At 44.5% G+C, this 22,766-nt stretch overlaps 1 protein-coding gene, 1 non-coding gene and 1 pseudogene across 5 annotated transcripts; all 3 read left to right on the top strand.

Moving 5' to 3' along the window:
* Positions 1–5,966: 5,966 nt before the first annotated feature.
* On the top strand, positions 5,967–21,489 carry LOC135519342 (splicing factor 3B subunit 1). 4 transcript variants are annotated; one of them, XM_064944520.1, is made up of 23 exons: positions 5,967–6,045; positions 7,057–7,232; positions 7,478–7,579; positions 7,817–7,931; positions 10,619–10,698; positions 10,950–11,162; positions 11,424–11,889; positions 12,108–12,229; positions 12,541–12,840; positions 13,077–13,256; positions 13,367–13,453; positions 13,774–14,044; positions 14,307–14,452; positions 14,755–14,901; positions 15,166–15,291; positions 15,619–15,840; positions 16,334–16,516; positions 16,638–16,749; positions 17,235–17,355; positions 17,588–17,719; positions 17,952–18,224; positions 20,177–20,393; positions 20,840–21,489. In XM_064944520.1, exons 1-23 carry the CDS (start codon positions 6,018–6,020, stop codon positions 20,996–20,998), a joined length of 3,978 nt encoding a protein of 1,325 aa, XP_064800592.1. In that variant the 5' UTR covers positions 5,967–6,017; the 3' UTR covers positions 20,999–21,489. The 4 variants fall into 4 exon arrangements, with proteins under 4 accessions (XP_064800592.1, XP_064800590.1, XP_064800593.1 ...); XM_064944518.1 differs by having other exon boundaries at positions 5,980–6,045; positions 11,421–11,889; XM_064944519.1 differs by lacking the exons at positions 5,967–6,045; positions 7,057–7,232; positions 7,478–7,579; positions 7,817–7,931 and adding an exon at positions 8,054–10,257 and having other exon boundaries at positions 11,421–11,889.
* Positions 12,303–12,437, top strand: LOC135521434 (small nucleolar RNA SNORD15; annotated as a pseudogene).
* LOC135521435 (small nucleolar RNA R38) lies at positions 16,063–16,132 on the top strand. Its single transcript, XR_010452570.1, has one exon. It is a non-coding gene; the product is annotated as a small nucleolar RNA R38 (small nucleolar RNA).
* Positions 21,490–22,766: the final 1,277 nt, after the last annotated feature.

Genomic DNA, 22,766 nt, shown 5'->3' with positions numbered 1-22,766 from the left:
ATTTCAAAAAAACTTTACGGAAAAAGCACACCATGCAATAATCTGAGTATGGCGCTCAGAGACCAAAACAACCCAAACAGGTATCCGCCATGTTGTGTAGTCAACAGAAGTCAGAAATAGCATTATAAATATTCACTTATCTTTGATTATCTTCATCAGAATGCACTCCCAGGAATCCCAGTTCCACAATAAATGTTTGATTTGTTCGATAAAGTTCATCTTTATGTCCAAATACCTCCTTGTTGAGTTTATTGAGTTTATTTTATTTTTACAGGGACAGTGCACATTAATGAACGTTTCAGAAAAAAGTGCCGGTTTTAGCCAGCCGGCTAATTTTCAACCGCAGTCCCTGGGCAGGTTATTAAAAACAATTAAAATAAAGACAATCATTGAGCAGTGAGCACACGCAGAGCAACATAGGACAAGCAAGACATAGCATACAGGCAGAGCAACATAGGACAAGCAAGACGTAGCATACAGACAGAGCAACATAGAACAAAAAGCAGAAAGACAACATTCATAAAAGCAACAGTGTTTCCTCACCTCACAAGCTACAGAAAACAAACATGGAAAGTGGTAATACACAGCTAGGGATTATGATCACAAATCTGATTGACCTTTAGCCATGTATTCATACATTTTGCGAAAGTGGGATAGGTGGTGCAGTTATGTGTCTCTGGTGGTAGTGTATTCCAGACATGAGAAGCTCTCACAGAGAAAGCGGATTTACTAAAGGTGCTTTTCCTATACAGTCACCTCTCATGGCAGACCTTGTGGATCTGCTACCATATGTTTGGGTTTTCTGTTTAACAAAAATACTGAGTGGAGGGGGAGCCATGCCATTTAGGATCTTGAATACAAGACATGCATCGGTGTATTGCACAAGATTTTCCCAACTCAGGAGCTCATGCTTTCTGAGGATGTAACAGTGATGATGGCTATTGAGCTTCTTATCAAGCACTTTGAGAGCCTGTTTGTAGACAGACTGAATAGGTTTTAATGTTGTACAGCAAGCTTGGGCCCAACTAGTCAAGCAGTATGTTAAGTGGGGGAGTATCATAGATTTGAAGTACAGTTTTGCTACCTCTGTTGTCAAACAATTTCGTATAAATCGAAATTAGCTAGGTTGAATTTGGTTATCTGAATGACCTTTTTCACATGCTTTTTAAAAGAGAGGTTGGAATCAAGTATGATGCCAAGGTACTTCAAATCAGATACCACCTGGAGCTTCTCCCCTGACACATAGACATCTGGTTTAGTAGCATCTGTTGCCCTCTTTGTGAAGAACATGCAAACAGTTTTTTTCACATTGAGATGCAAACACGAGTCACTGAGCCACTTTGTAACCTGGACCATTACAGTAGTGAGGTCTTGTGCAGCTTGTTGTTTACTCTATGCATGCACATATATCACTGTATCATCTGCATACATTTGAATTTCAGACCCAGTACAGACAGAAGGCAGATCATTAATGTACAGGCTGAACAGGAGGGGCCCCAGTATTGATCCTTGGGGCACGCCCACATCATAGCTAAGAGTGGGCGACAGCTCATTGCTCACTCTGACACACTGAGTTCTGCCTTCAAGGTATGATTTCAGTTGAACTTGAACAATTTTGTGATGAGAATCTCATGGAATCTCATCTCTGTTGTTAGCGCGTTCAGCCCAGTAATCCAAATTCATGACGCACGAGCAGACGAAAAGTCAAAAAATTCTTTACAGTCCGTAGAAACATGTCAAACAAAGTATAGAATCAATCTTTAGGATGTTTTTAACATTAATCTTCAATAATGTTCCAACCGGAGAATTCCTTTGTCTGTAGAAATGCAATGGAAAAGAGCTCGCTCTCACGTGAACGAGCGTCACAAGCTCATGGCACTCTGCCAGACCACTCACTCAAACAGCCCTTATGAGCCACCACTTCACAGTAGAAACATCACACAAGGTTCTAAAGACTGTTGACATCTAGTGGAAGCCTTGGCAATTGCAACATATGACCAATATCCCACTGTATATTCAATAGGGAATGAGTTGAAAAATGACAAACCTCAGATTTCCCACTTCCTGACTGGATTTTTTTCTCAGGTTTTTGCATGCCATATGTGTTCTCACAGACGTCATTCCAACAGTTTTAGAAACTTCAGAGTGTTTTCTATCCAAATCTACTAATAATATGCAGATATCAGCAACTGGTACTGAGTAGCAGGCAGTTCACTCTGGGCACCTCTGGGCACCTTATTCATCCAAGCTTCTCAATACTGCCCCCAGCCATAAGAAGTTTCAAATGTGGTTTCTACTTACAGTTGAGATGTACAAACTATGGCATAAGGTGATGACGAGGGCAATCCGTAATTTTGTTGAAGATGTTAATGAGCGAGCTAGGACAATGAAGACTAGTAGGATAAGTCAGTATCGTAGGATAAATAAAGGGGGCATATAAGTAGAAAATTAAAGCTCTTACAATATTCAATGATGACATTTCTCTAAAACAGGCTATAGGCTACATGTGCACCACCAACAGCTAACCGCTTACTGCTCAACATACACTTAGTATTACTTTCTTAACTGCACTATACATATCTCCCTGGCATATTACATAATTTATGTAGCAGCCTACAATAAATTTTTGGACTCAACTTGTGCTGTGCTCACTTGAAATGGAAGGTGGTGCGGCGGTCCTTCTTGGGCAAATTTTGTCATCAGACATTGTCATCAAAGTCTGGCATTCTCTGAATTTATGGTGCCTTCCAGAAATCTGGGAACTCTGAAAAAAACAAGGTTGACGTCAGTGATCTTCAGGTCGGAGCTCTAGAAAGAGGCCCGAGTTCCTTACTTGGAATTCAGAGTTGGATGACCGTTCAAAATGTATTTTCCCAGTCTGAGCTCATTTTCTACGACTTTCCAGTTGTCTTGAACTCAATGAAGTCTGAGATTTCCCAGTTCCGAGTTTCCAGTTGTTTTGAACGCGGCAGAAGTCATGCTGGACAGCATGGCCAATGTTGAATGTTTATCCTTTTAAGCTTGGAAAAGAGACCCTTAAACCCAGATTTGGACCATACAACGACTCCATTGAATAGCAGGCTAGTGGTTGCTTTGCAAACCATTCACTGCTGAATTTGCAATTTAACACTTGTTGTGTAATGTTTATGTCCAATGGCCGATGAGCACCGATATGATTTATCTATAATTTCTCTTCATAATTTCTCTTCATATGACAAGGATTGAAAAGGATTTGCCAGTAGATTGTTGATTTGATTCATGATGATGACTGCTTGCTACAGTGGATATATCTGTGGCCAATGACCTTGAGCCTTCTTGAATGGGCACTTCTAATGTAAATCTATGGCAGCACCCAAGGGGCTTGAATTTTTAATCTCTCCCCGTAGATTTTGCGGCAACATAGTGTCCCCATGAGTGACAAAACACTGAGCCAATCACTGCGCAATTAGAGAACATTACCAACCCCTGCGTTCCTTATTTTCCGCTGGCTGCCCCACCACCACCACAGAAAGCACTGAGCTAGGTTGAAACACCTGCATTTTGGAACTCCCTTACTCAAGAAAGCAAAAAAAGAGACCATGTTTGTATGTGGCTTTATTAACTCAATAATCTTTTTAACATTGTTTGCAAACTGATATGTGACATGTATTAATGCCAAAATAACATGCAAAACAGGCAAAAAATAATTTTTAAAAAGCAAATAGGGACTGTAATGTTTACGTGTGCATTTATTTATTTTTCTTCTTCTGTGCATTTTCTATGGGAGTTAGCAACCAACGTTAAGGTGCATTACCGACACCAAATGGACTGGAGTGGAGATCAGAGACAAGGAAGGTTTAAATCCTACCCATTGTGCTCATTTCCCTAAGAAAACAAAATACATAATGAAATACTACATCCAGGGCCGGATTAATCCAGACGTTTAACGCAGTGGCGGTTCTAGATGATTTCAACCGGGGGGGCCAAGCTGGGGCCAGTTGTACTGTTAGAGGGGCCAGTTACATTAGACGTTATTGTTGTCATATCGTTTTCTTCACTGCATTGCAGGCATTAGCAGGCAAAAGACCATGTTCATAATCCTTAAACAACTTTTTGTATTTTCTGTCTAATAACGGATGTAAAAAAAATAACAATAGCAAAACATTAGTTATGTAAAAATGATTTCATACTCCACATTTAGGGGGCCCACAAGGGGGTCCAAAATGGTTGTCACAGCCCCCTCCCCCCTCTGCTAATGGTTTAACGGGGCTGGAGCCCCGGTGCCCTGGCCCATGGGGGGCCCAAAAGGAAGCAAAACAAATAAAAAAATATCAACATATTTTTTTCCTATATTTTTTATAAAGGAAATATACACTGAGTGTACAAAACATTATGAACACATGCTCTTTCCATAACATAGACTGACCAGGTGAATTCAGGTAATAATAATAATAATAATATATCCCATTTAGCAGACGCTTTTGTCCAAAGCGACTTACAAGTCGGCTGGGGCCACTACTTTTTTACATATGGGTGGTCCCAGCGGGAATCGAACCCACGACGCTTAGCGTTGCAAGCGCCATGCTCTACCGACTGAGCCACACAGGACCCAGGTGAATGCTGTGATCCCTTACTGATGTCACTTGTTAAATCCACTTCAATCAGTGTAGATGAAGGGGAGTAGACAGGTTAAAGAAGGCTTTTTAAGCCTTGAGACAATCAAGACATTGATTGTGTATGTGTGCAATTCAAAGGGTGAATGGGCAAGACAAAAGATTTAAGTACCTTTGGGCGGGGTATGGTAGAGGTGCCAGGTCCAGTGTTAATCTGCAATATTGTAATTATTCGCCTACCTCCTCATGCCGTTTGCACACATTGTATATAGACTCCCCTTTTTTTTGTCTACTGTGTTATAGACTTGTTAATTGTTTACTCCATGTGTAACTCTGTGTTGTCTGTTCACACTGCTATGCTTTATCTTGGCCAGGTCGCAGTTGTAAATGAGAACTTGTTCTCAACTAGCCTACCTGGTTAAATAAAGGTGAAATAAAATAAAAATAAATAAAAAAGGTGCACCAGTTTGTGTCAAGAACTGCAACGCTGCAGGGTTTTCCACAGTCAACATTTTCCTGTGTGTATCAAGAATGGTCCACCACCCAAAGGACATCTAGCCAACTTGACACAACTGTGGGAAGCATTGGAGTCAACATGGGCCAGCATCCCTGTGGAATGCTTTCAACACCTAGAGTCTATGCCCCAATAAATTGAGGCTGTGTTGAGGGCAAAAGGGGGGTGTAACTCAATATTAGGAAGGTGTTCTTAATGTTTTGTACACTCAGTGTATACTGTATATATTATGTATGTAGTGTATATTTTGTATTTTTTTTACAGCGACCACCAACCACAGGAGGACTTAGGAGTCCACTCTCAATGAGTGTCGTAGGTAGTCAGCCTGCCACTCTGCTAAACATCCGCTCTGCTCTCAATGTTCAAAATACACGGGAGATCATCATTTAGCCACAGAAGATCAATAGTTTATAAAAAATTATATGAGTGGACCTAAATGATGGGGTGACCATGGATGTTCTCTTGAAAAGTGAGTGAATTTGACCATTTTCCTGTTCTACTAAGCATAAAAAGTACTTTTGGGTGTCGGAAAACATATGAAGTAAAAAGTACATTATTTTCTTAAGGAATATAAGTAAAATATGTCAAAATATAATGAGTAAAGTGCAGATAACCCCCCAAAAACGACTTAAGTAGTACTTTAAAACATGTTTACTTTACACCCCACTGTTGAACTCGAGATCAGAGTAATATTCAGAGCATATTCATTTCCAGTTTAATACTGGGTAAATCCTGGTTTCCTGACCGTTATTAAGCACTCAAGACCTTTCTCGTCCAGGACCACTGAGCTAAAGATTTTTACAACTCTCATTGTTCTATCTGTGACTAAACTGTCCAGGATTTATCTATTTTTTGCTGAACGGATATGAATTAGTTCAGACTTCCGGTTTCAGTCTTACCGAACCACCAAAATGGCGAAAGTCGCCAAAACACACGAAGGTAAGACTATTTATTTAGAAAATGTTGTAAATTGGTATTATAATTTAACTTGACGTACATCGGGTTCCTATTAAAAAGAGGATCAATATGCATCCATTGTTTAGAAGCTAGCTACATGTTTTAGCAATATTTTCATTCGTGACAACCTAACGTTAAACGCAACGAGGACAGATAGCTAATGCCCCCCCCCCAACTGCTAGGCTAGCTAGACAATACAACATTTCTACAACCATGATTTCCTTGATCAGTATGCTTTCAATTATACTATTTGTGTAGTTGTTGCTATAAGAAACTTGCTATGGTATAGATATGGCTAGATTTATTTAACAGCGTCAGTGTTGTTGTAGAAACTAAAATGGCGTTGGAAGTATGGCATGATGTCGGACGGACACCGCACTGATCCTAGTATCATATCGTTTGACGTGTTCCAGATTACACGTATCATGAATACATTTTGTAGCTAAGTAGCTATGATAGCCAACGTTATTTGGATAATCTAATCTTTGTCCAACCAGTACGGTCTGATTGCGCTCAAATTGAAACTAATTTACCAGGCCCTAGGTCAGCGTTTTCCAAACTCGGTCCTGGGGAAACCAAGCAAGGGTTGCAGGTTAAGGTTTTATCCCTAGCGCTACACATCTGATTCACAAAATCAAATAATCACCAAGATTTGATTATTTGAATCGGCTGTGTAGTCCTAGGGCAAAAACGTGCCCCCCTTGGGGTCCCCAGAACCGAATTTGGGAAATGCTGCTTACTTTGTCAACACAGCGATCGATTTGAGCACAGATGAGAGCAAATGCGTGCTATACAAGCATACTAATTGATTACAATACAACAGTAGATTTAAAAAAAATGAAATATGTCGCTTATCACTACTGCTGATGCTGTTTGAGTTTTTGTTAATTCTCATTTGGAAATATGCTTTATCTTAGGTGATGCGTTTGTACATATTTTTCCAACTCCCTGAAAGTCAATGGCTGTTGTGTTATTCTTCCCCCCTGTCCCCAGACATTGAGGCCCAGATCCTGGAGATCCAGGGTATGAAGGCTGCCCTGGTGGAGGAGGGAGCAGATCAGGGTGTGGGCCTGGACTCGACTGGATATTATGACCAGGAGATCTATGGTGGCAGTGACAGCCGCTTCGCTGGATATGTCACCTCCATTGCTGCCAATGAACAGGAGGATGTAAGTGTTGCATGTCATCCCGTGTTTTGATGTATGTATTCTTGTTTGTTTTCTTTTTTACTTTGAAAATGGTCAAATAAAAGTGTTTTATGTTGTCTGCAACACTGACATCCTCCTTCTCTTCCTAGGGGTGAGGCGTCATATTTTTAATGGTGTTGACTACTCCATTATGTCTTGTTTGCGAGCTGGGAGAGTCTGCCTTAAGTGGCTAGGCTTGACCAGACTCTTCTCTCTCTTATTTTCAGGATGACGAGGAGGACTCTTCAACAAGTCTACTTGGACAGAAGAAACCGGGGTATCATGCTCCGGTGGCTATACTCAATGCGATACCACAGTCAGATGAACAGGTTAGCCCCAGTAACACCATCTCCCTTTCCAGCTTTTGCAATAAGTGTAGAATTCTACTTTTGAGTTCAAACCTGACAGAGAACCTATTACTGAACCTTATTGCAAAAGTTTTGGATTTGCTTAATTTTCCTGCTACTAACTTGTCATAGACATTTTATTATGGCTAGTTCTCACATTAAATGTATGTTTACCATGATGACATGTATAGTAAAATGCTGTGTTCTCTCTCCTCTCAGTACGACCCGTTCGCCGAGCACAGGCCCGCCAAGATTGCAGAGCGTGAGGACGAGTACAAGGCCAGACGACGACAGATGATCATCTCTCCGGAGCGACTCGACCCCTTTGCAGACGGTAAATTTCACCCCTCTATCCTCCCTCCATTGTGTCCTCCCCTGTTCATGTTATACCCTCTCTCCCTTATCCCATGGCTGCCTTTCAAGAGTTTCAACCTACCTCTTGTTGCTTAGCCCTTCGAGCACTGTGCAACGGCTTGCTCCCCAGACTAAGACCTTCCCGTGGTAATCTTTCCTGGCCCGAGGGCGGTTGGTTCTCTTGTCACTGCACCTTTTATCACTCATCATTTTCTCTCAATAAAATCTCTTTGCTTTGAGGCAAACGGTCTGCGATGCAGATACAAGGTTTTTTTTCTTCTTGGAAAATGACAATAATTGTAAACAGGATTCAAGTAGTATAAAATAAATGTCTGCCAGTGAGGGGTTCCATTTTGTTTTAGGGAGAGGTGGTTTGCCGTTGTCTTGGTTAGACTTTCGTACCTAACACTACATGGGTGGCAGGTAGCTTGTGTGTGTCTCGAAGGGTTAACATACCCATGTGGCTATCTCATGTATTGATGGTGGAAAGAACTGTCTTACTCTTAAAGGTATTAAGTAATGTGAGTAGCAAAGAAAATACACTTTAATATGGGGTTGATGGTCAACTTTGGGGTAATTCGCCTGCTCGTGCAATATGCCGCACCCTACTGTGCCCAGTAGGCGGGAACACAATGACCCCACACACACACCACCCCAGAAACGTGCTGGCTGTATGAAGCTTGGTTTCAAGTCACTGAAAGCCCCTAGATGGCAGACCACCTGGGTACAGATCTGAAGTATTTCTGTGTAGAACAAGAACACATAAAATGAGCAATGCAATCAGACCACCCCTTTTCTTCCAAGTGGCCCTTCCTTCACTCCACTACAGTATCATTGTGCAGGCTTATGGTCAGTTACCACCACTGTTGGCTTGTCAGACTTCTAGGGGTTGGGGAACTTCCATTAGAAAAGGACAGGACGTCACAAATTATGTGTGTCATCAACATTACTGAGTTATGGTCTCAGATTTCAACACACATTTAATTGGCTTTTGGTCCAAGGCGGTTCAGGCGTCGTAACTTGGACTCCAAGTGTGTGATTTAAGAGTGAATTACAATTGCGGTTTAATCTTTGGCAATGGGCTTGTCTTGCCCCTTACCCCTCACAGGGGCAAGGAGCCGTTAACTAGCTATATTCACATTCCTAAAAGCCTAAATGAACTGAATAGTCCATCAGTTAACAAGGAGGGCCTCTCTCTCAAAATACGGCTTGACTAGCCATTGAGCATTTGATTAACTAAGCACACACCTTCTAGAATAGGATTAAGGTATTTATCTACACAATGCAACAATTTGTTTGTAGAGACTGAAGCACCCATGTCTCTTTTCTGAGATGAAGTGGCCTCAGTGCCTCTGTGTAGTCTGGGTAGGCCTGTATCAAGCCTGCATGTAGACAGCTCTGTCATATACAAAGATGTTGTGTAAATATATTTCTATTTTACATCTTTGTAAAATAGAAACATATCAAGAAATCTGTGTGCCGCAATTCCACAGGCCCATACTAACTGTCCTTAATTTCTCTCCTACAGCAGTACTGCTTTGCCAGTCCTGTACTGCACTCTCTTAAGGGTGCAGCAACTCATCCTGTGTAGGTTATGGTGAACAGACAGAAGCGTGCGCTTGTCAGTTTTGTCAGGGTCCGCTGGTTGTCTGTCTGGGTGGGGGGGCAGCTCTTACTCAATAAACCTCTACCATAAGAACCTTTTTAATTTTGTCTTCTACCCTAGACTTTATATCATTACATTTAAACCATAGCAATTTCATGGTAGTCTTTTGCTTTAGATTGATTTTGTAATTCATAATGAATTTAAAGAATATATATTTTTCTAAAAAGGAAGCCAAGATCTACGTTTCCGAAGTTGAAATAGCAATCGACTGATGTCAAACTACCAGTTGCTTAGTAGCAGGCAGCCTGTCCCCCCTTCCCCCTGGAACTGATCGTAGCCTTCACGGCCCCTGATGTAAACGTGTCACTACATATAGATGCTCTCCCTACCCTGGGTTACATAAAGTAGCTACACATTTATCTCACAAGAAGATTCCTAGATTTGGGAACAATTTAGATTTTAATTTTATTAATCAATACTTCAAAATCTAGAGGGTATTTTACATATTTTCATTTATTTAAGGTTTGAGCCCCAGGAGGAATTTTCTTTTGAGTGCCGTAAAAAGAAATCACAGGTGGTATGCTTATGTGTGTGAGTTCCAACCCTTTTCCAAAGTGTTACTAATGGTAAAGAGACATTTTCTAGGCTTCTTTTCTGCCGGTTGAAGTCTGACTGCAGAAGGACCCTTGGCACTGAAAGTGTACGTATTCTGGAGAGCACAGCCCAGGACCCCTGCATCAGTGATGGCTTTATCCTCGCCTGTTATCTCCTTAAAAGAAAGAAAAAACCCACCTCAGCTCTTTCTCAATGTATCTGCCTGTTGTTTTTTTATTCAGCTATGTTTGTATGTAACGCAAGACAAGAGAGGACTGCCTGTATGTTGTGTATCTAGGGTTGTCTTGTTGTGATTCAGCTTAAGGAACTAATGCAGTAAAAGTTTCTAAAGAAGTGAGGGCCTAGCTGAGCTGGCTGTGTTTTACTTGCTGTGTATGTTATGAATCCGGGTCCTGGGGCGTGTTCTAATCGGCTGCCCTGTGTCTTGTTGGTGCTCTCTCGCGCAGGGGGCAAAACGCCGGACCCAAAGCTGCAGTCCAGGTCGTACATGGATGTCATGAAGGAGCAGCACCTGACCAAAGAGGAGGTAAGACAGACCAGATATACCTCCTTTGTGGTTTAGCTCAAGGGCATAACTTTGTCTTCAGGTCATGTGTCTATTAGTGGTGTATCCATAGAGGGTTATAATTTATGAGAATATTTCATTATGTGGGTCTGTTCAGTGTGGGGTTTTGTTGCTTTCAATAGACTTCTGTCCTACAAACCTCACGGGAAACTTTTCCCTGTTGTGGTTAGTCTCTGGTCCGTGTTCTCACTTTCTCTTCTCCCTTTATGCAGAAAGAGATCCGTCAGCAGATGGCAGAAAAGGCGAAGACGGGAGACCTGAAGGCTGTCAACGGCTCTGCTGCCTCCCAGGCTGCCGCTGCCGCCGCCAAGCGCAAACGCCGCTGGGACCAGACGGCCGAGAAACAGGACCAATCAGGAACCCCCAGCAACACCGGCACACCCAAGAAGATGTCTAGCTGGGACCAGGCTGACCAGGCTGCTGAGGTAAAACATATTATCTTAGCTGATCAGATCAATCAAGTTTGTATCCTTACTGTGACTTGGTGCGAGCTAGTGTTTGATCAGCAAATTATATAGGACCTAGTGTTGGTTTTTGGGGCAGTTTATTTCTGTCTTGCCTTGAATATAATTTTTTATGCTCCTAGTGGAACTAAGGACATCAACCTGGCTTCATTTCTGGTCTGTAAGAATTCATTGATCCCTTTATCCCCTGACTCTTTCTCTCTCGCGCACTCTCCACAGCAGACCCCAGGACACACCCCTGGCCACACCCCATCCAACAGCCGCTGGGACGAGACCCCTGGCAGGAATAAGGGCAGCGAGACCCCAGGGGCCACTCCCAGCTCCCGGATGTGGGACCCAACCCCCAGCCACACCCCGGCCGGAGCAGCCACCCCAGGCAGAGGGGACACACCGGGACACACCACCCCCGGACATGGGGGAGCCACAGGCAGCGTGCGCAAAAACCGTTGGGATGAGACCCCCAAGACTGAGAGGGAGACCCCTGGTCATGGTAGTGGTTGGGCCGAGACTCCCCGTACAGACAGAGGAGACGAGTCTGTGGGAGAGACCCCCACCCCCGGGGCCAGTAAGAGGAAGTCCCGTTGGGACGAGACCCCTGCCAGCCAGATGGGCTCTTCCACTCCACTGATGACCCCTGGGAAGACCCCCATTGGAACCCCTGCCATGAATATGGCCACTCCCTCTCCAGGTACTGTCAATCACCTAACCTGCATTTCAACCCATTTTCAATTTAGAGGTAGAATATCATTTAAAACTGATAATCGTTGGCAAATCATGTTTGCTATTAGGTACTTGTTGTTCATTTATTAGTAATATAAATTACTAGTAATAGAAGTAGTAGAATGTCCCACTAAGACGTGATACTAGGTTGAGGCGTGTTTTACATTGTGTTTCCTATCCTGTCAGGTCACCTGATGAGCATGACACCAGAGCAGCTGCAGGCGTGGCGTTGGGAGAGGGAGATCGATGAGAGAAACCGACCTCTCACAGACGATGAGCTGGACGCCATGTTCCCAGAGGGATACAAGGTAGAGTAGACTCTTGCACTCACCAGCACAATGGAGAAATCACATATCTATCTATATTAAATGAGTGAATAGTCTTCAGTGATGATATGATAATGAGTTGGAACAGGACAGTTTGTCTCTGGTCAGTGTCACGTTCTGTCTCTCTGGGTTCAGTTCCCCACAACGGCGTGTCTCTTACTGAAGACATCAAGGCGTTTGTCTGAGAAGACCTCAATCCTGTACACACAAAAAGAGCAAACCGTACTGTAAAATAAGTTAACTGTATAGTAAGTGAACAGTACTGATGTTTCATCTTCCACCTCCCTCCACAGGTCCTTCCCCCACCAGCAGGCTATGTGCCCATCCGTACCCCGGCCCGCAAGCTGTCTGCCACACCCACCCCCATGGGGGGCATGACGGGCTTCCACATGCAGCAGGAGGACCGCTCCATGAAGCAGATCAACGACCAGCCCAGTGGGAACCTGCCCTTCCTCAAACCAGACGACATCCAGTACTTTGATAAACTGCTGGTTGAGGTAGATGAGTCCACTCTGAGCCCCGAGGAACAGAAGGAGCGTAAGATCATGAAACTGCTGCTGAAGATCAAGAACGGAACACCTCCCATGAGAAAGGTGAGACCAGCTGCCAACTGTCCTCATAGTTAACCACAGAATAAAAAAATTGAACTTTCCCTGACCAAGATGGCTGCCATTATCCGCACATTCTACGAGCTATGAAGGTTTATGACATAGGCTACTCTAGTGTCATATTGTATCTCTATGGTCTTTACTCCATCTTCCTTTTGGTGTGTAACTCTCACCACTGAAAAGTCAACTGTCCAGTCTAACCCCATTGCGTCTCTCCTCAGGCTGCCCTGCGTCAGATCACAGACAAGGCGAGGGAGTTTGGAGCAGGGCCCCTGTTCAACCAGATCCTGCCCCTGCTTATGTCTCCTACTCTGGAGGACCAGGAGCGCCACCTACTGGTCAAGGTCATCGACCGCATCCTCTACAAGCTGGACGATCTCGTCCGCCCATACGTACACAAGGTGGGTCAGTGTGTGTGTGAGAGTGGCAGTACTCTGACTCTGTTACACTATGTCTCCTGTGCTGAGATTGGCACTGTGTGTGGTTCACTAATTGACTCTGTGTTCCCCAGATCCTGGTGGTGATTGAGCCCCTGCTGATCGATGAAGATTACTACGCCAGAGTGGAGGGCAGAGAGATCATCTCTAACTTGGCCAAGGTGAGCCCCACTCCCAGACCTATAATGTACTCCCACACCCACCACAGTTAGGTAATATGCCTGTTGGACCTGTCCGTGGTCAGATCAGGGCTAGTACTTCGCTAGCTGAAAAACCAGCACGAGAACTAGTCGATTTGACATCCATTTCTGTTCTCACCCTGCACCCGTTGGTTACATTCCTACAGCGAGAAGAGAATATTTTTTTCTCTCCTGAAATCACATTAGAAAAAGACACTTATGCTGTCTATGCAAGCAGTGTCATGAACACCAATTAATCTGTTGATCTCTTTCCATGTCTCTCTCCTTCCCTCCCTTTCTAGGCTGCCGGCCTGGCCACTATGATCTCCACCATGAGGCCTGATATTGACAACATGGATGAGTATGTCAGAAATACAACAGCCAGAGCTTTCGCTGTCGTAGCGTCCGCTCTGGGTATCCCATCCCTTCTGCCCTTCCTCAAGGCTGTGTGTAAGAGCAAGAAGTCATGGCAGGCCCGCCACACGGGCATCAAGATTGTCCAGCAGATCGCCATCCTCATGGGTTGTGCCATCCTGCCCCATCTGAGGAGTTTGGTGGAGATCATCGAGCATGGTGAGCTGAGGGAGCGACACAGATAGTATGTGACTGGAAGGGGTAGTTTAGTTCTACTATCTAGTAATAGTCATTTTGTTATTTTTGGGCGTTACTGTCTAGTAAATGTGATTTGTAGTTTAGCTTTTGTATTTCAAAACAATGTGTGCTTTTTCAAGCTCATTTGCTTTTTAAGTGCATTTCACACATGGTCACGAAACACACTACCAGGAAGGATAAAATATATCTCTCACTGACCTTTACTGTCTGCGCCCCCCCTCAGGTCTGGTGGATGAGCAGCAGAAGGTGCGGACCATCAGTGCCTTGGCCATTGCTGCCCTGGCGGAGGCTGCCACTCCCTACGGTATCGAGTCCTTTGACTCCGTACTCAAACCCCTGTGGAAGGGTATCAGACAGCACAGAGGAAAGGTGAGGACAAAACACTAGAGGACCAAACTGTTGAGGACTCATTGCCTTTGGTTACATGTCTGCGAATCATTCTCGCCTGTTGGACCTATCAGTGGTCAGATCAGGGCTAGTACTTCGCCAGATTGACACCAACATGAGAACTGGCAGATGTGACATCATTTCACTTCTGTTCTCACCCTGCACTTGTTGGTTACATTCTTAAAACAAGTAGTTAATACAAGTTTACCTGAAATCACATTCAACTTTATCAGAGTATCTTGGCTGTGTCGACCTGGTAACTGAGTTAAACCTCTGGGTTCCAGGGTTTGGCTGCGTTCCTGAAGGCCATTGGCTACCTGATCCCTCTAATGGATGCTGAGTATGCTAACTACTACACCAGAGAGGTCATGCTGATCCTCATCAGAGAGTTCCAGTCCCCTGACGAGGAGATGAAGAAGATCGTGCTCAAGGTGAGGGAGCTTAACTTTGTGTGTGTTTGTGAGCGAATCATTCTCGCCTGTTCGACCTATCAGTGGTCAGATCAGGGCTAGTACTTCGCTAGATGGACACCAACATGAGATCTGGCAGATGTGACATCATTTCACTTCTGTTCTCACCCTGCACCTGTTGGTTACATTTCCAAAATGGAAAGAAGTTGCTAGCTAGTACACTTGAAACAGAATTGGTGTATGTGTGGCCTGTTTCTAACCCCCATTGTTCCCCCTCTCTTCCAGGTGGTGAAACAGTGCTGTGGTACTGACGGTGTGGAGGCCAACTACATCAAGACAGAGATCCTGCCCCCCTTCTTCAAGCACTTCTGGCAGCACAGGATGGCCCTGGACAGACGCAACTACAGACAGGTAGGTACGCACAACTCACACACACGTGACTCCATACACTAACGACATGTTGAATTTGTTTGGTCAAGTAGGCAGTTGTGTATCAAGTATAAATAGAAAAGCAGAAATGAAGGTCTGTGCCAAGGCTTGTAGCAGAAGATGACTGGTGATTTAAGAGTTAGATTTACTAAGTAAAGTTCGACATTAAGTTGAACTATACCAAGCAACGATAAGCAGAAGATTTTATGGCTGGATTTCAATGTTTAGTTCAATGTTAATTAATCACTGCTGTGTTTCCCCCGAGGCATGAACTGACCCAATTCCCCCCCCCCCCCCATCTCTCTCCAGCTGGTGGACACCACAGTAGAGCTGGCCAACAAGGTGGGAGCAGCAGAGATCATCTCTCGTATAGTAGATGACCTGAAGGACGAGGCAGAGCAGTACAGGAAGATGGTGATGGAGACCATAGAGAAGATCATGGGGAACCTGGGAGCTGCTGACATCGACCACAAGCTGGAGGAGCAGCTGATCGATGGCATCCTGTACGCCTTCCAGGAACAGACCACTGAGGTGAGACCTGGGGCACGTTCAGCGAGGAACAGTGTTGTGGAGCGTTCAGATAGAAATGGTTTATGTAGAACAAATATGCCTTTATGACCTGTAGAATAAGGAATCGTGTCAGCTCTATTCATCACATTTCTATCTGCAAGGTTCCAGAATGTTTGCCGACAACCTGGCTCAGAGTATAACTTTAGGGACATAACGTTGGGGAATGTTCAGATAGACATTTTGGAAAGCCTGTGATGAAACAAGTTATCCCTGTCTGAACAGCAGTGTGGACTTCTGGTAGTCTGAGGTTTGATGGGAGATTCATATTGATTGGAATGGGCAAGCATCTGTGTCTGAAATGGCATACTATTCCATTTAAACCAGAGCCCTGTGGGCTTTGGTCAAATGTAGTGCAGTATATAGGGAATAGGATGCCATTTTGAAAGCAGACACTGTCCATTAGCCTACCTGTGTAGACTATGACTAACTCTAGTTGACCTCTGACCCTGTGTAGGACTCTGTAATGCTGAACGGGTTTGGTACGGTGGTGAATGCCCTGGGGAAGAGGGTGAAGCCCTACCTGCCTCAGATCTGTGGTACGGTACTGTGGCGTCTCAACAACAAGTCTGCCAAGGTCCGCCAGCAGGCTGCTGACCTCATCTCTCGTACCGCCGTGGTCATGAAGACCTGCCAGGAGGTTAGACTGACTCAAACAGACACACACTCGTACTCTCTCACTCATAAACTTCGCTACGAATGTCACTAAAGATGTGCAGGGTTTCTCTTCCTTTCTAAACCTCTCTTTCTCCCCTCAACAGGAGAAGCTGATGGGTCACCTGGGAGTGGTGTTATATGAGTACCTAGGAGAGGAGTATCCTGAAGTACTGGGAAGCATCCTCGGTGCTCTCAAGGCCATCGTCAACGTCATCGGTACGTAAACATCACCCTCTCACTACGACACCGGTCTTCTCTCTGCGAATCAATCTCGCCTGTTCGACCTATCCGTGGTCAGATCAGGGCTAGTACTTCGCTAGATTGACACCAACACGAGAACTGGCAGATGTGACATCATTTCACTTCTGTTCTCACCCTGCACCCGTTGGTTACAAATGAAAAGTCAATTGGCATATAGTGTCTTCCAAAACACAATTTATTCTCCTTGTTATATAGCTTAGGACACCATTCCTCTCGCTTCCTGAAACATGCGCTGCAATTATTTATGAGAAAGCACTCAAGTTGGAAGAGAAATGCCTATGAATGAATTGGGTTAGTTCAGTGAAGAACATGGATTGGTCTGTACAGAGGGTTCAACAGCATTAACATTAGAAGAGTGGTTATGGTAGTAGTGGTGGTAATAGTAAAACTGGTTGATATGCATCAGACATCTGATTGGTTGTCTGTCCTGTCATTCATAGGCATGCATAAGATGACTCCACCAATCAAAGACCTGTTGCCGCGCCTGACGCCAATCTTGAAGAACAGACATGAGAAGGTGCAGGAGAACTGTATTGACCTGGTGGGCAGGATTGCTGACAGGTATGTGTGTGGTGATGGCCTTGTATATTTCAATCTTTGACTCTCAATTCGACTTTCCTCGACATCCTGTCTCTTCCTTCTCAACCGCATTGGAGAAGGTTCCAGTTCCCTCTGGGAGAGGAGGAAAGATGAATTGAGAGCCTCTGACGCCTACTCATATGTGCAGAAATTGATACACTAGTAGATGTTTGGTCAACCGTGTTATAACTCCTACGCTGCTCTGTCTGTGTAGGGGTGCTGAGTACGTGTCGGCCAGGGAATGGATGCGGATCTGTTTTGAGCTGCTGGAGCTCCTGAAGGCCCACAAGAAGGCCATCCGCAGAGCCACTGTCAACACCTTTGGATACATCGCCAAGGCTATCGGGTGAGTGCTCCAGTCTCCGGCTAATTCATGACCATACCATCCTCACAGTTTGTCATCTATTAGGGATTCGGTTTGGAAATGAAATGTCTGCTCAAGGACGTTGTGTTCAATTGAATGTTTTCCCCTCCCAAATGTGAGAATGTGCTTGGTCATATTCCTTTTGCTGTTGTGGTTTTTAATGTGCACTGATTTAGCATGTGGGTGACCTCCTGACCCCTCTCTCCCCCTCCAGACCCCATGATGTGCTGGCCACACTACTAAACAACCTGAAGGTTCAGGAGCGTCAGAACAGAGTGTGTACTACCGTAGCCATCGCCATTGTGGCTGAGACCTGTTCTCCCTTCACCGTGCTCCCCGCGCTCATGAATGAGTACCGCGTGCCAGAGCTCAACGTGCAGAATGGCGTGCTCAAGTCCCTCTCCTTCCTGTTTGAGTACATTGGGGAGATGGGCAAGGACTACATTTACGCTGTCACGCCCCTGCTGGAGGATGCACTGATGGACAGGTGAAAGGATTGCAGCATTGTGATGTTTTGGCTTCAGTTCTGGTAACTCAATGAACTCCTTCACTACCCAGATAAACATAACATTTCCCTCCTAATAAGTATTCATTATATCTACAAGCAGTACATTTAACAACTAGCTGTGGTGAGCTTCAGCCCTGTATGTCAACAGTGTTGGCAGGCAGTTGACTTGGTGGTATTATGCCTGCGAATCATTCTCGCCTGTTCGGCCTATCAGTGGTCAGATCAGGGCTAGTACTTCGCTAGATGGACACCAACATGAGAACTGGCAGATGTGACATCATTTCACTTCTGTTCTCACCCTGCACCCGTTGGTTACAAAGTAAAGTGTAATTCATTGTCAATGAGGATTTCACCCTCAGCCTTAGAATATGCAGTGCATTTGGAAAGTATTCAGACCCCTTGACTTTCCACATGTTATGTTGCAGCCTTATTCCAAAATTGATTAAATTGTCCCCCCCCTCAATCTACACACAGTACCTCATAATGACAAAGCAAAAACAAGTTTAGACATTTTAATAAAAAATAATAAAAAATAAAAAAACGGAAATATCACATTTACATAAGTATTCAGACCCTTTACTCAGTACTTTGTTGAAGCACCTTTGGCAGTGATTACAGCCTCTAGTCTTCTTGGGTATGACGCTACAAGCTTGGCACACATGTATTTGGTGAGTTTCTCTCATTCCTCTCTGCAGATCCTCTCAAGTTCTGTTGGATTGGGAGCGTTGCTGCACAGCTATTTTCAGGTCTCTCCAGAGACGTTCGATCAGGTTCAAGTCTGGGTTCTGGCTGGGCCACTCGAGGACAATTAGAGACTTGTCCTGAAGTCACTCCTGCATTGTCTTGGCTGTGTGCTCAGGGTCGTTGACCTGTTGGAAGGTGAACCTTTGCCCCCAGTCTGTGCTCTGGAGCAGGTTTTCATCAAGGATCTCTGTACTTTGCTCCATTCATCCTTCCCTCGATCCTGACTACTCTCCCAGTCCCAGCTGCTGAAAAACATCTCCACAGATGATGCTGCCACCACCATGCTTCATTGTAGGGATGGTGCCAGGTTTCTTCCAGACGTGCTGCTTTGCAGTCAGGCCAAAGAATTCAAACTTGGTTTCATCAGGCCAGAAAATCTTGTTTCTCATCTTTAGGTGCCTTTTGGCGAACTCCAAGCAGGTTGTCATGTGCCTTTTACTGAGGAGTGGCTTCTGTCTGGCCAGTCTACCGTAAAGGCCTGATTAGTGGGAGTGCACCAGAGATGGTTGTCCTTCTGGAAGGTTCTCCCATCTCCACAAAGGAACTCTAGAGCTCTGTCTGAGTGACCATCGGGTTCTTGGTCACCTCTGCCTAAAGCCCTTCTCCCCCGAAGGCTCAGTTTGGCCGTGTGGCCAGCTCTAGGAAGAGTCTTGGTGGTTCCAAACTTCTTCCATTTAAGAATGATGGAGGCCAATGTGTTCTTGGACCTTCAATACTGCAGAATTGTTTTGGTACCTGTTCCTTCGACCTCATGGCTTGGTTTTTGCTCTGACATGCACTGTCAACTGTGGGACCTTATATAGACAGGTGTGTGCCTTTCCATATCATGTCCAATCAATTGAATTTACCACAGGATGGCTCCAAGTTGTAGAAACATCTCAAGGATGATCAATGGAAACAGGGTGCACCTGAGCTCAAGTTAGAGTTTCATAGCAAAGGGCCTGAATACTTATCTAAAGGTATTTGTTTTTTATTTTTAATACATTTGCAAAAAACCATTTTGCTTCGTTATTATGGGGTAGTGTGTAGAGATTGCTGACAAAACATTTATTTAATCCAATTTATAATAAGGTTGCAATGTAACATTTTGAAAAGGTGAAGGGGTCTGAATACTTTCCAAAGGCCCTTTCCACCTTTTGATTGGACCCATGTTAACCCTGTTTCCCCACTTTCTCTCCTCCTTACAGAGACTTGGTCCACAGACAGACAGCCAGTGCCGTGGTGCAGCACATGTCCCTGGGCGTCTATGGCTTCGGCTGTGAAGACTCTCTCAACCACCTGCTCAACTATGTGTGGCCCAACGTGTTTGAGACGTCGCCCCACGTCATCCAGGCTGTGATGGGGGCCTTGGAAGGCCTCAGGGTGGCCATTGGCCCCTGCCGCATGCTGCAGTATTGCCTACAGGTAACTACTATCACTACTGTCTACATCACAAGGGTGGGTGAACTATGACCCGTGAGCCACGTCCGCCGCCCAGATTTAAATGGCCGGTCCCTAAAAAAATCTGTGGACCTCCGACTTTCGAAATTCAGATGTGGCCTGTAAGCCACAAGGTTTTCCCACCCCTGACCTACATCAATGTTCTCCTTGCTTTGGTACAGGTAGCAGACTACTAAATATGTATGTCTAAGCTAGTTCCAGAATAGCCCAGTGTTGAATCAATATCAAATGTCCAGAAAGGGATGTAAATGTGAACTTATATTTCTATCAACCGAAACCTACCCTTTATGACGTCCATGAAAGAACTGCTGTGGATATTTAGTAAAAATAACAAACGTAATGAAAATATAGTAGCACTGTAAGTACAGCCATTGAGTGTGATGCTCTCTAACACAGTCTCCTCTCCCCAGGGTCTGTTCCACCCAGCCAGGAAGGTGCGAGACGTCTACTGGAAGATCTACAACTCTATCTACATCGGCTCCCAGGATGCTCTCATTGCTCATTACCCACACGTCTACAACGATGAGAAGAACCCTTACCTCCGCTATGAGCTGGAGTACTTCTTGTGATTCTGCTCTTCTCTCTCTGACGATTTCTCTCCCTCTTCTCTTGGTCCTATCTCTCTTTGTGTATAGGACTTGGTCCATTTTTTTATATTATTTATCTCCTCTGTCTTTGTAGTGGTTGTATCCAACACAGCCACAGTGGCTGTGGCCTGAGATTCATTTTTAATACAATAAAAACTGTGTATGATAGGGAAATGGAGTATAAAATGGAACAACTTCTTAGAGCTTGTATGTATTGTTTTGTTTTAGTTCTCCTTTTATAATCATTTCCATAAGGAATGACAGACAGTACAGTGAAGTGCAGGCTCTAAGTTAGCCTTGTTATGGAATGGAAAAGCAACTCAGTGAAACTCTTTAAAATATTGTCATGGTTTCTTTTTACCGGCCTTGACCGTTCCTTCTCAATGCTTTGCTCGCTTATCAGTGATCACCCCCCTGTTCTTATCAGAATGTTGCTTTATTTGACTGAATAAACGTTTGTGTATAAAATAAAACCTCTGCTTTATTGAGTTGGTTAAAGTAAAGCATGAGACATGACTACTCAGGAGTAATAATATGGAAAGCGTCTATGAAAAGTACAATCTTCCTTTCCCTATGTCTGGTCATAACCTTGGAGGGAAAACTCCTTGGTGGAGTATGTGAGAACATACCAGCATTCTCCAGATTCAAATTCCACACAGTTCACCTTTGCCACCATGTGTCATGTCACAACCTCGTGTTCTACAGGCACTACTAGTCTTAGATGAATTTTTTTTTTATGCAGTTAAATGTACACAAGCTGGCGTAGAACATCGACCATACCAAATTAGCTATATTTCACCAAGAAATGCCACAAGATTACATTACAAAGGCTATAGTTTGTTCAGAAATCAACCCTCTATAATGCCTTTTGTTCCCTTATCAGGCCCTGTCATCCTGCTGAGACATAACAGACCAAGGTGAAGGAGTGCTCCGGGTAGCTAGCCCTGTGGTTTTGATGTGGAAGCGAATGCTTGCGTGCCTCTAAGGCTATATGGGGATTCTGGGAAAGGACGTGTGTGTTTGGGCTACAGTCAGTGGGTGGGAGAGAATCAAGGGCAAGGCCCCAATTGGTCTATAGGTAAGGACTGCTGACACTATATTTTTTGTACTAAAAAGCACTTTAAATTGAGAATTTCTATTACCCATGCTTTTTAGTTCAGGACTGCTTAATCTGTCCAGGAAACAGGCCCTATACGTTTGTGGGACACCCTCAGGTTTACGCCAGAAGCAACACTTACTCATGTATCTGTTAACAGAACCACTCTAAAGGTCTGATGATGTCATGCAAATAAGGTGCAAAGGCACCATCGTTCATAATAGATCAGTGGTACATATGTTACTCATCGTGTGGGTTAAGGCCAGTGGAGCGAGGCAGTGGACCTAGTCCTGTCCCCATGCTGTGACATGGCTTTAGTCAACCTATCACCAAGGAAGAGCTCCAAATCTTCATGGAGACCATATCATAGTGTGGTCCTTGAACTGGGCAACCAGCGCACAGACAGGCACCCAGGCAGTCTCCCATTCAGCCCTGATAAGAGGAACTCAGAGCTCAGCTCTCTCAACACACACACTGTCCTCAAGAGACTCAGACTATATCATAGAGCTGAGTGAGCAATGAGCTTGGTGGAGTCTGAGTCTGCCTGGAAACTGGGTCAAAGGCAGCGCATGCATGGGTCTCTATGCAGAGTAGTGAAAGGGGGGGTACTGCTGAAGTGTAAAGATATAAGTGGTGGGGGAGGGTTTCCATTGT

The sequence above is a fragment of the Oncorhynchus masou genome, chromosome 29, assembly GCF_036934945.1.
Source record: "Oncorhynchus masou masou isolate Uvic2021 chromosome 29, UVic_Omas_1.1, whole genome shotgun sequence".
NCBI classification, from domain to species: Eukaryota; Metazoa; Chordata; class Actinopteri; order Salmoniformes; family Salmonidae; genus Oncorhynchus; species Oncorhynchus masou.
The sequence above is the reverse complement of the archived record's forward strand: the minus strand, read 5'-3'. Positions and strand labels throughout refer to the sequence as shown.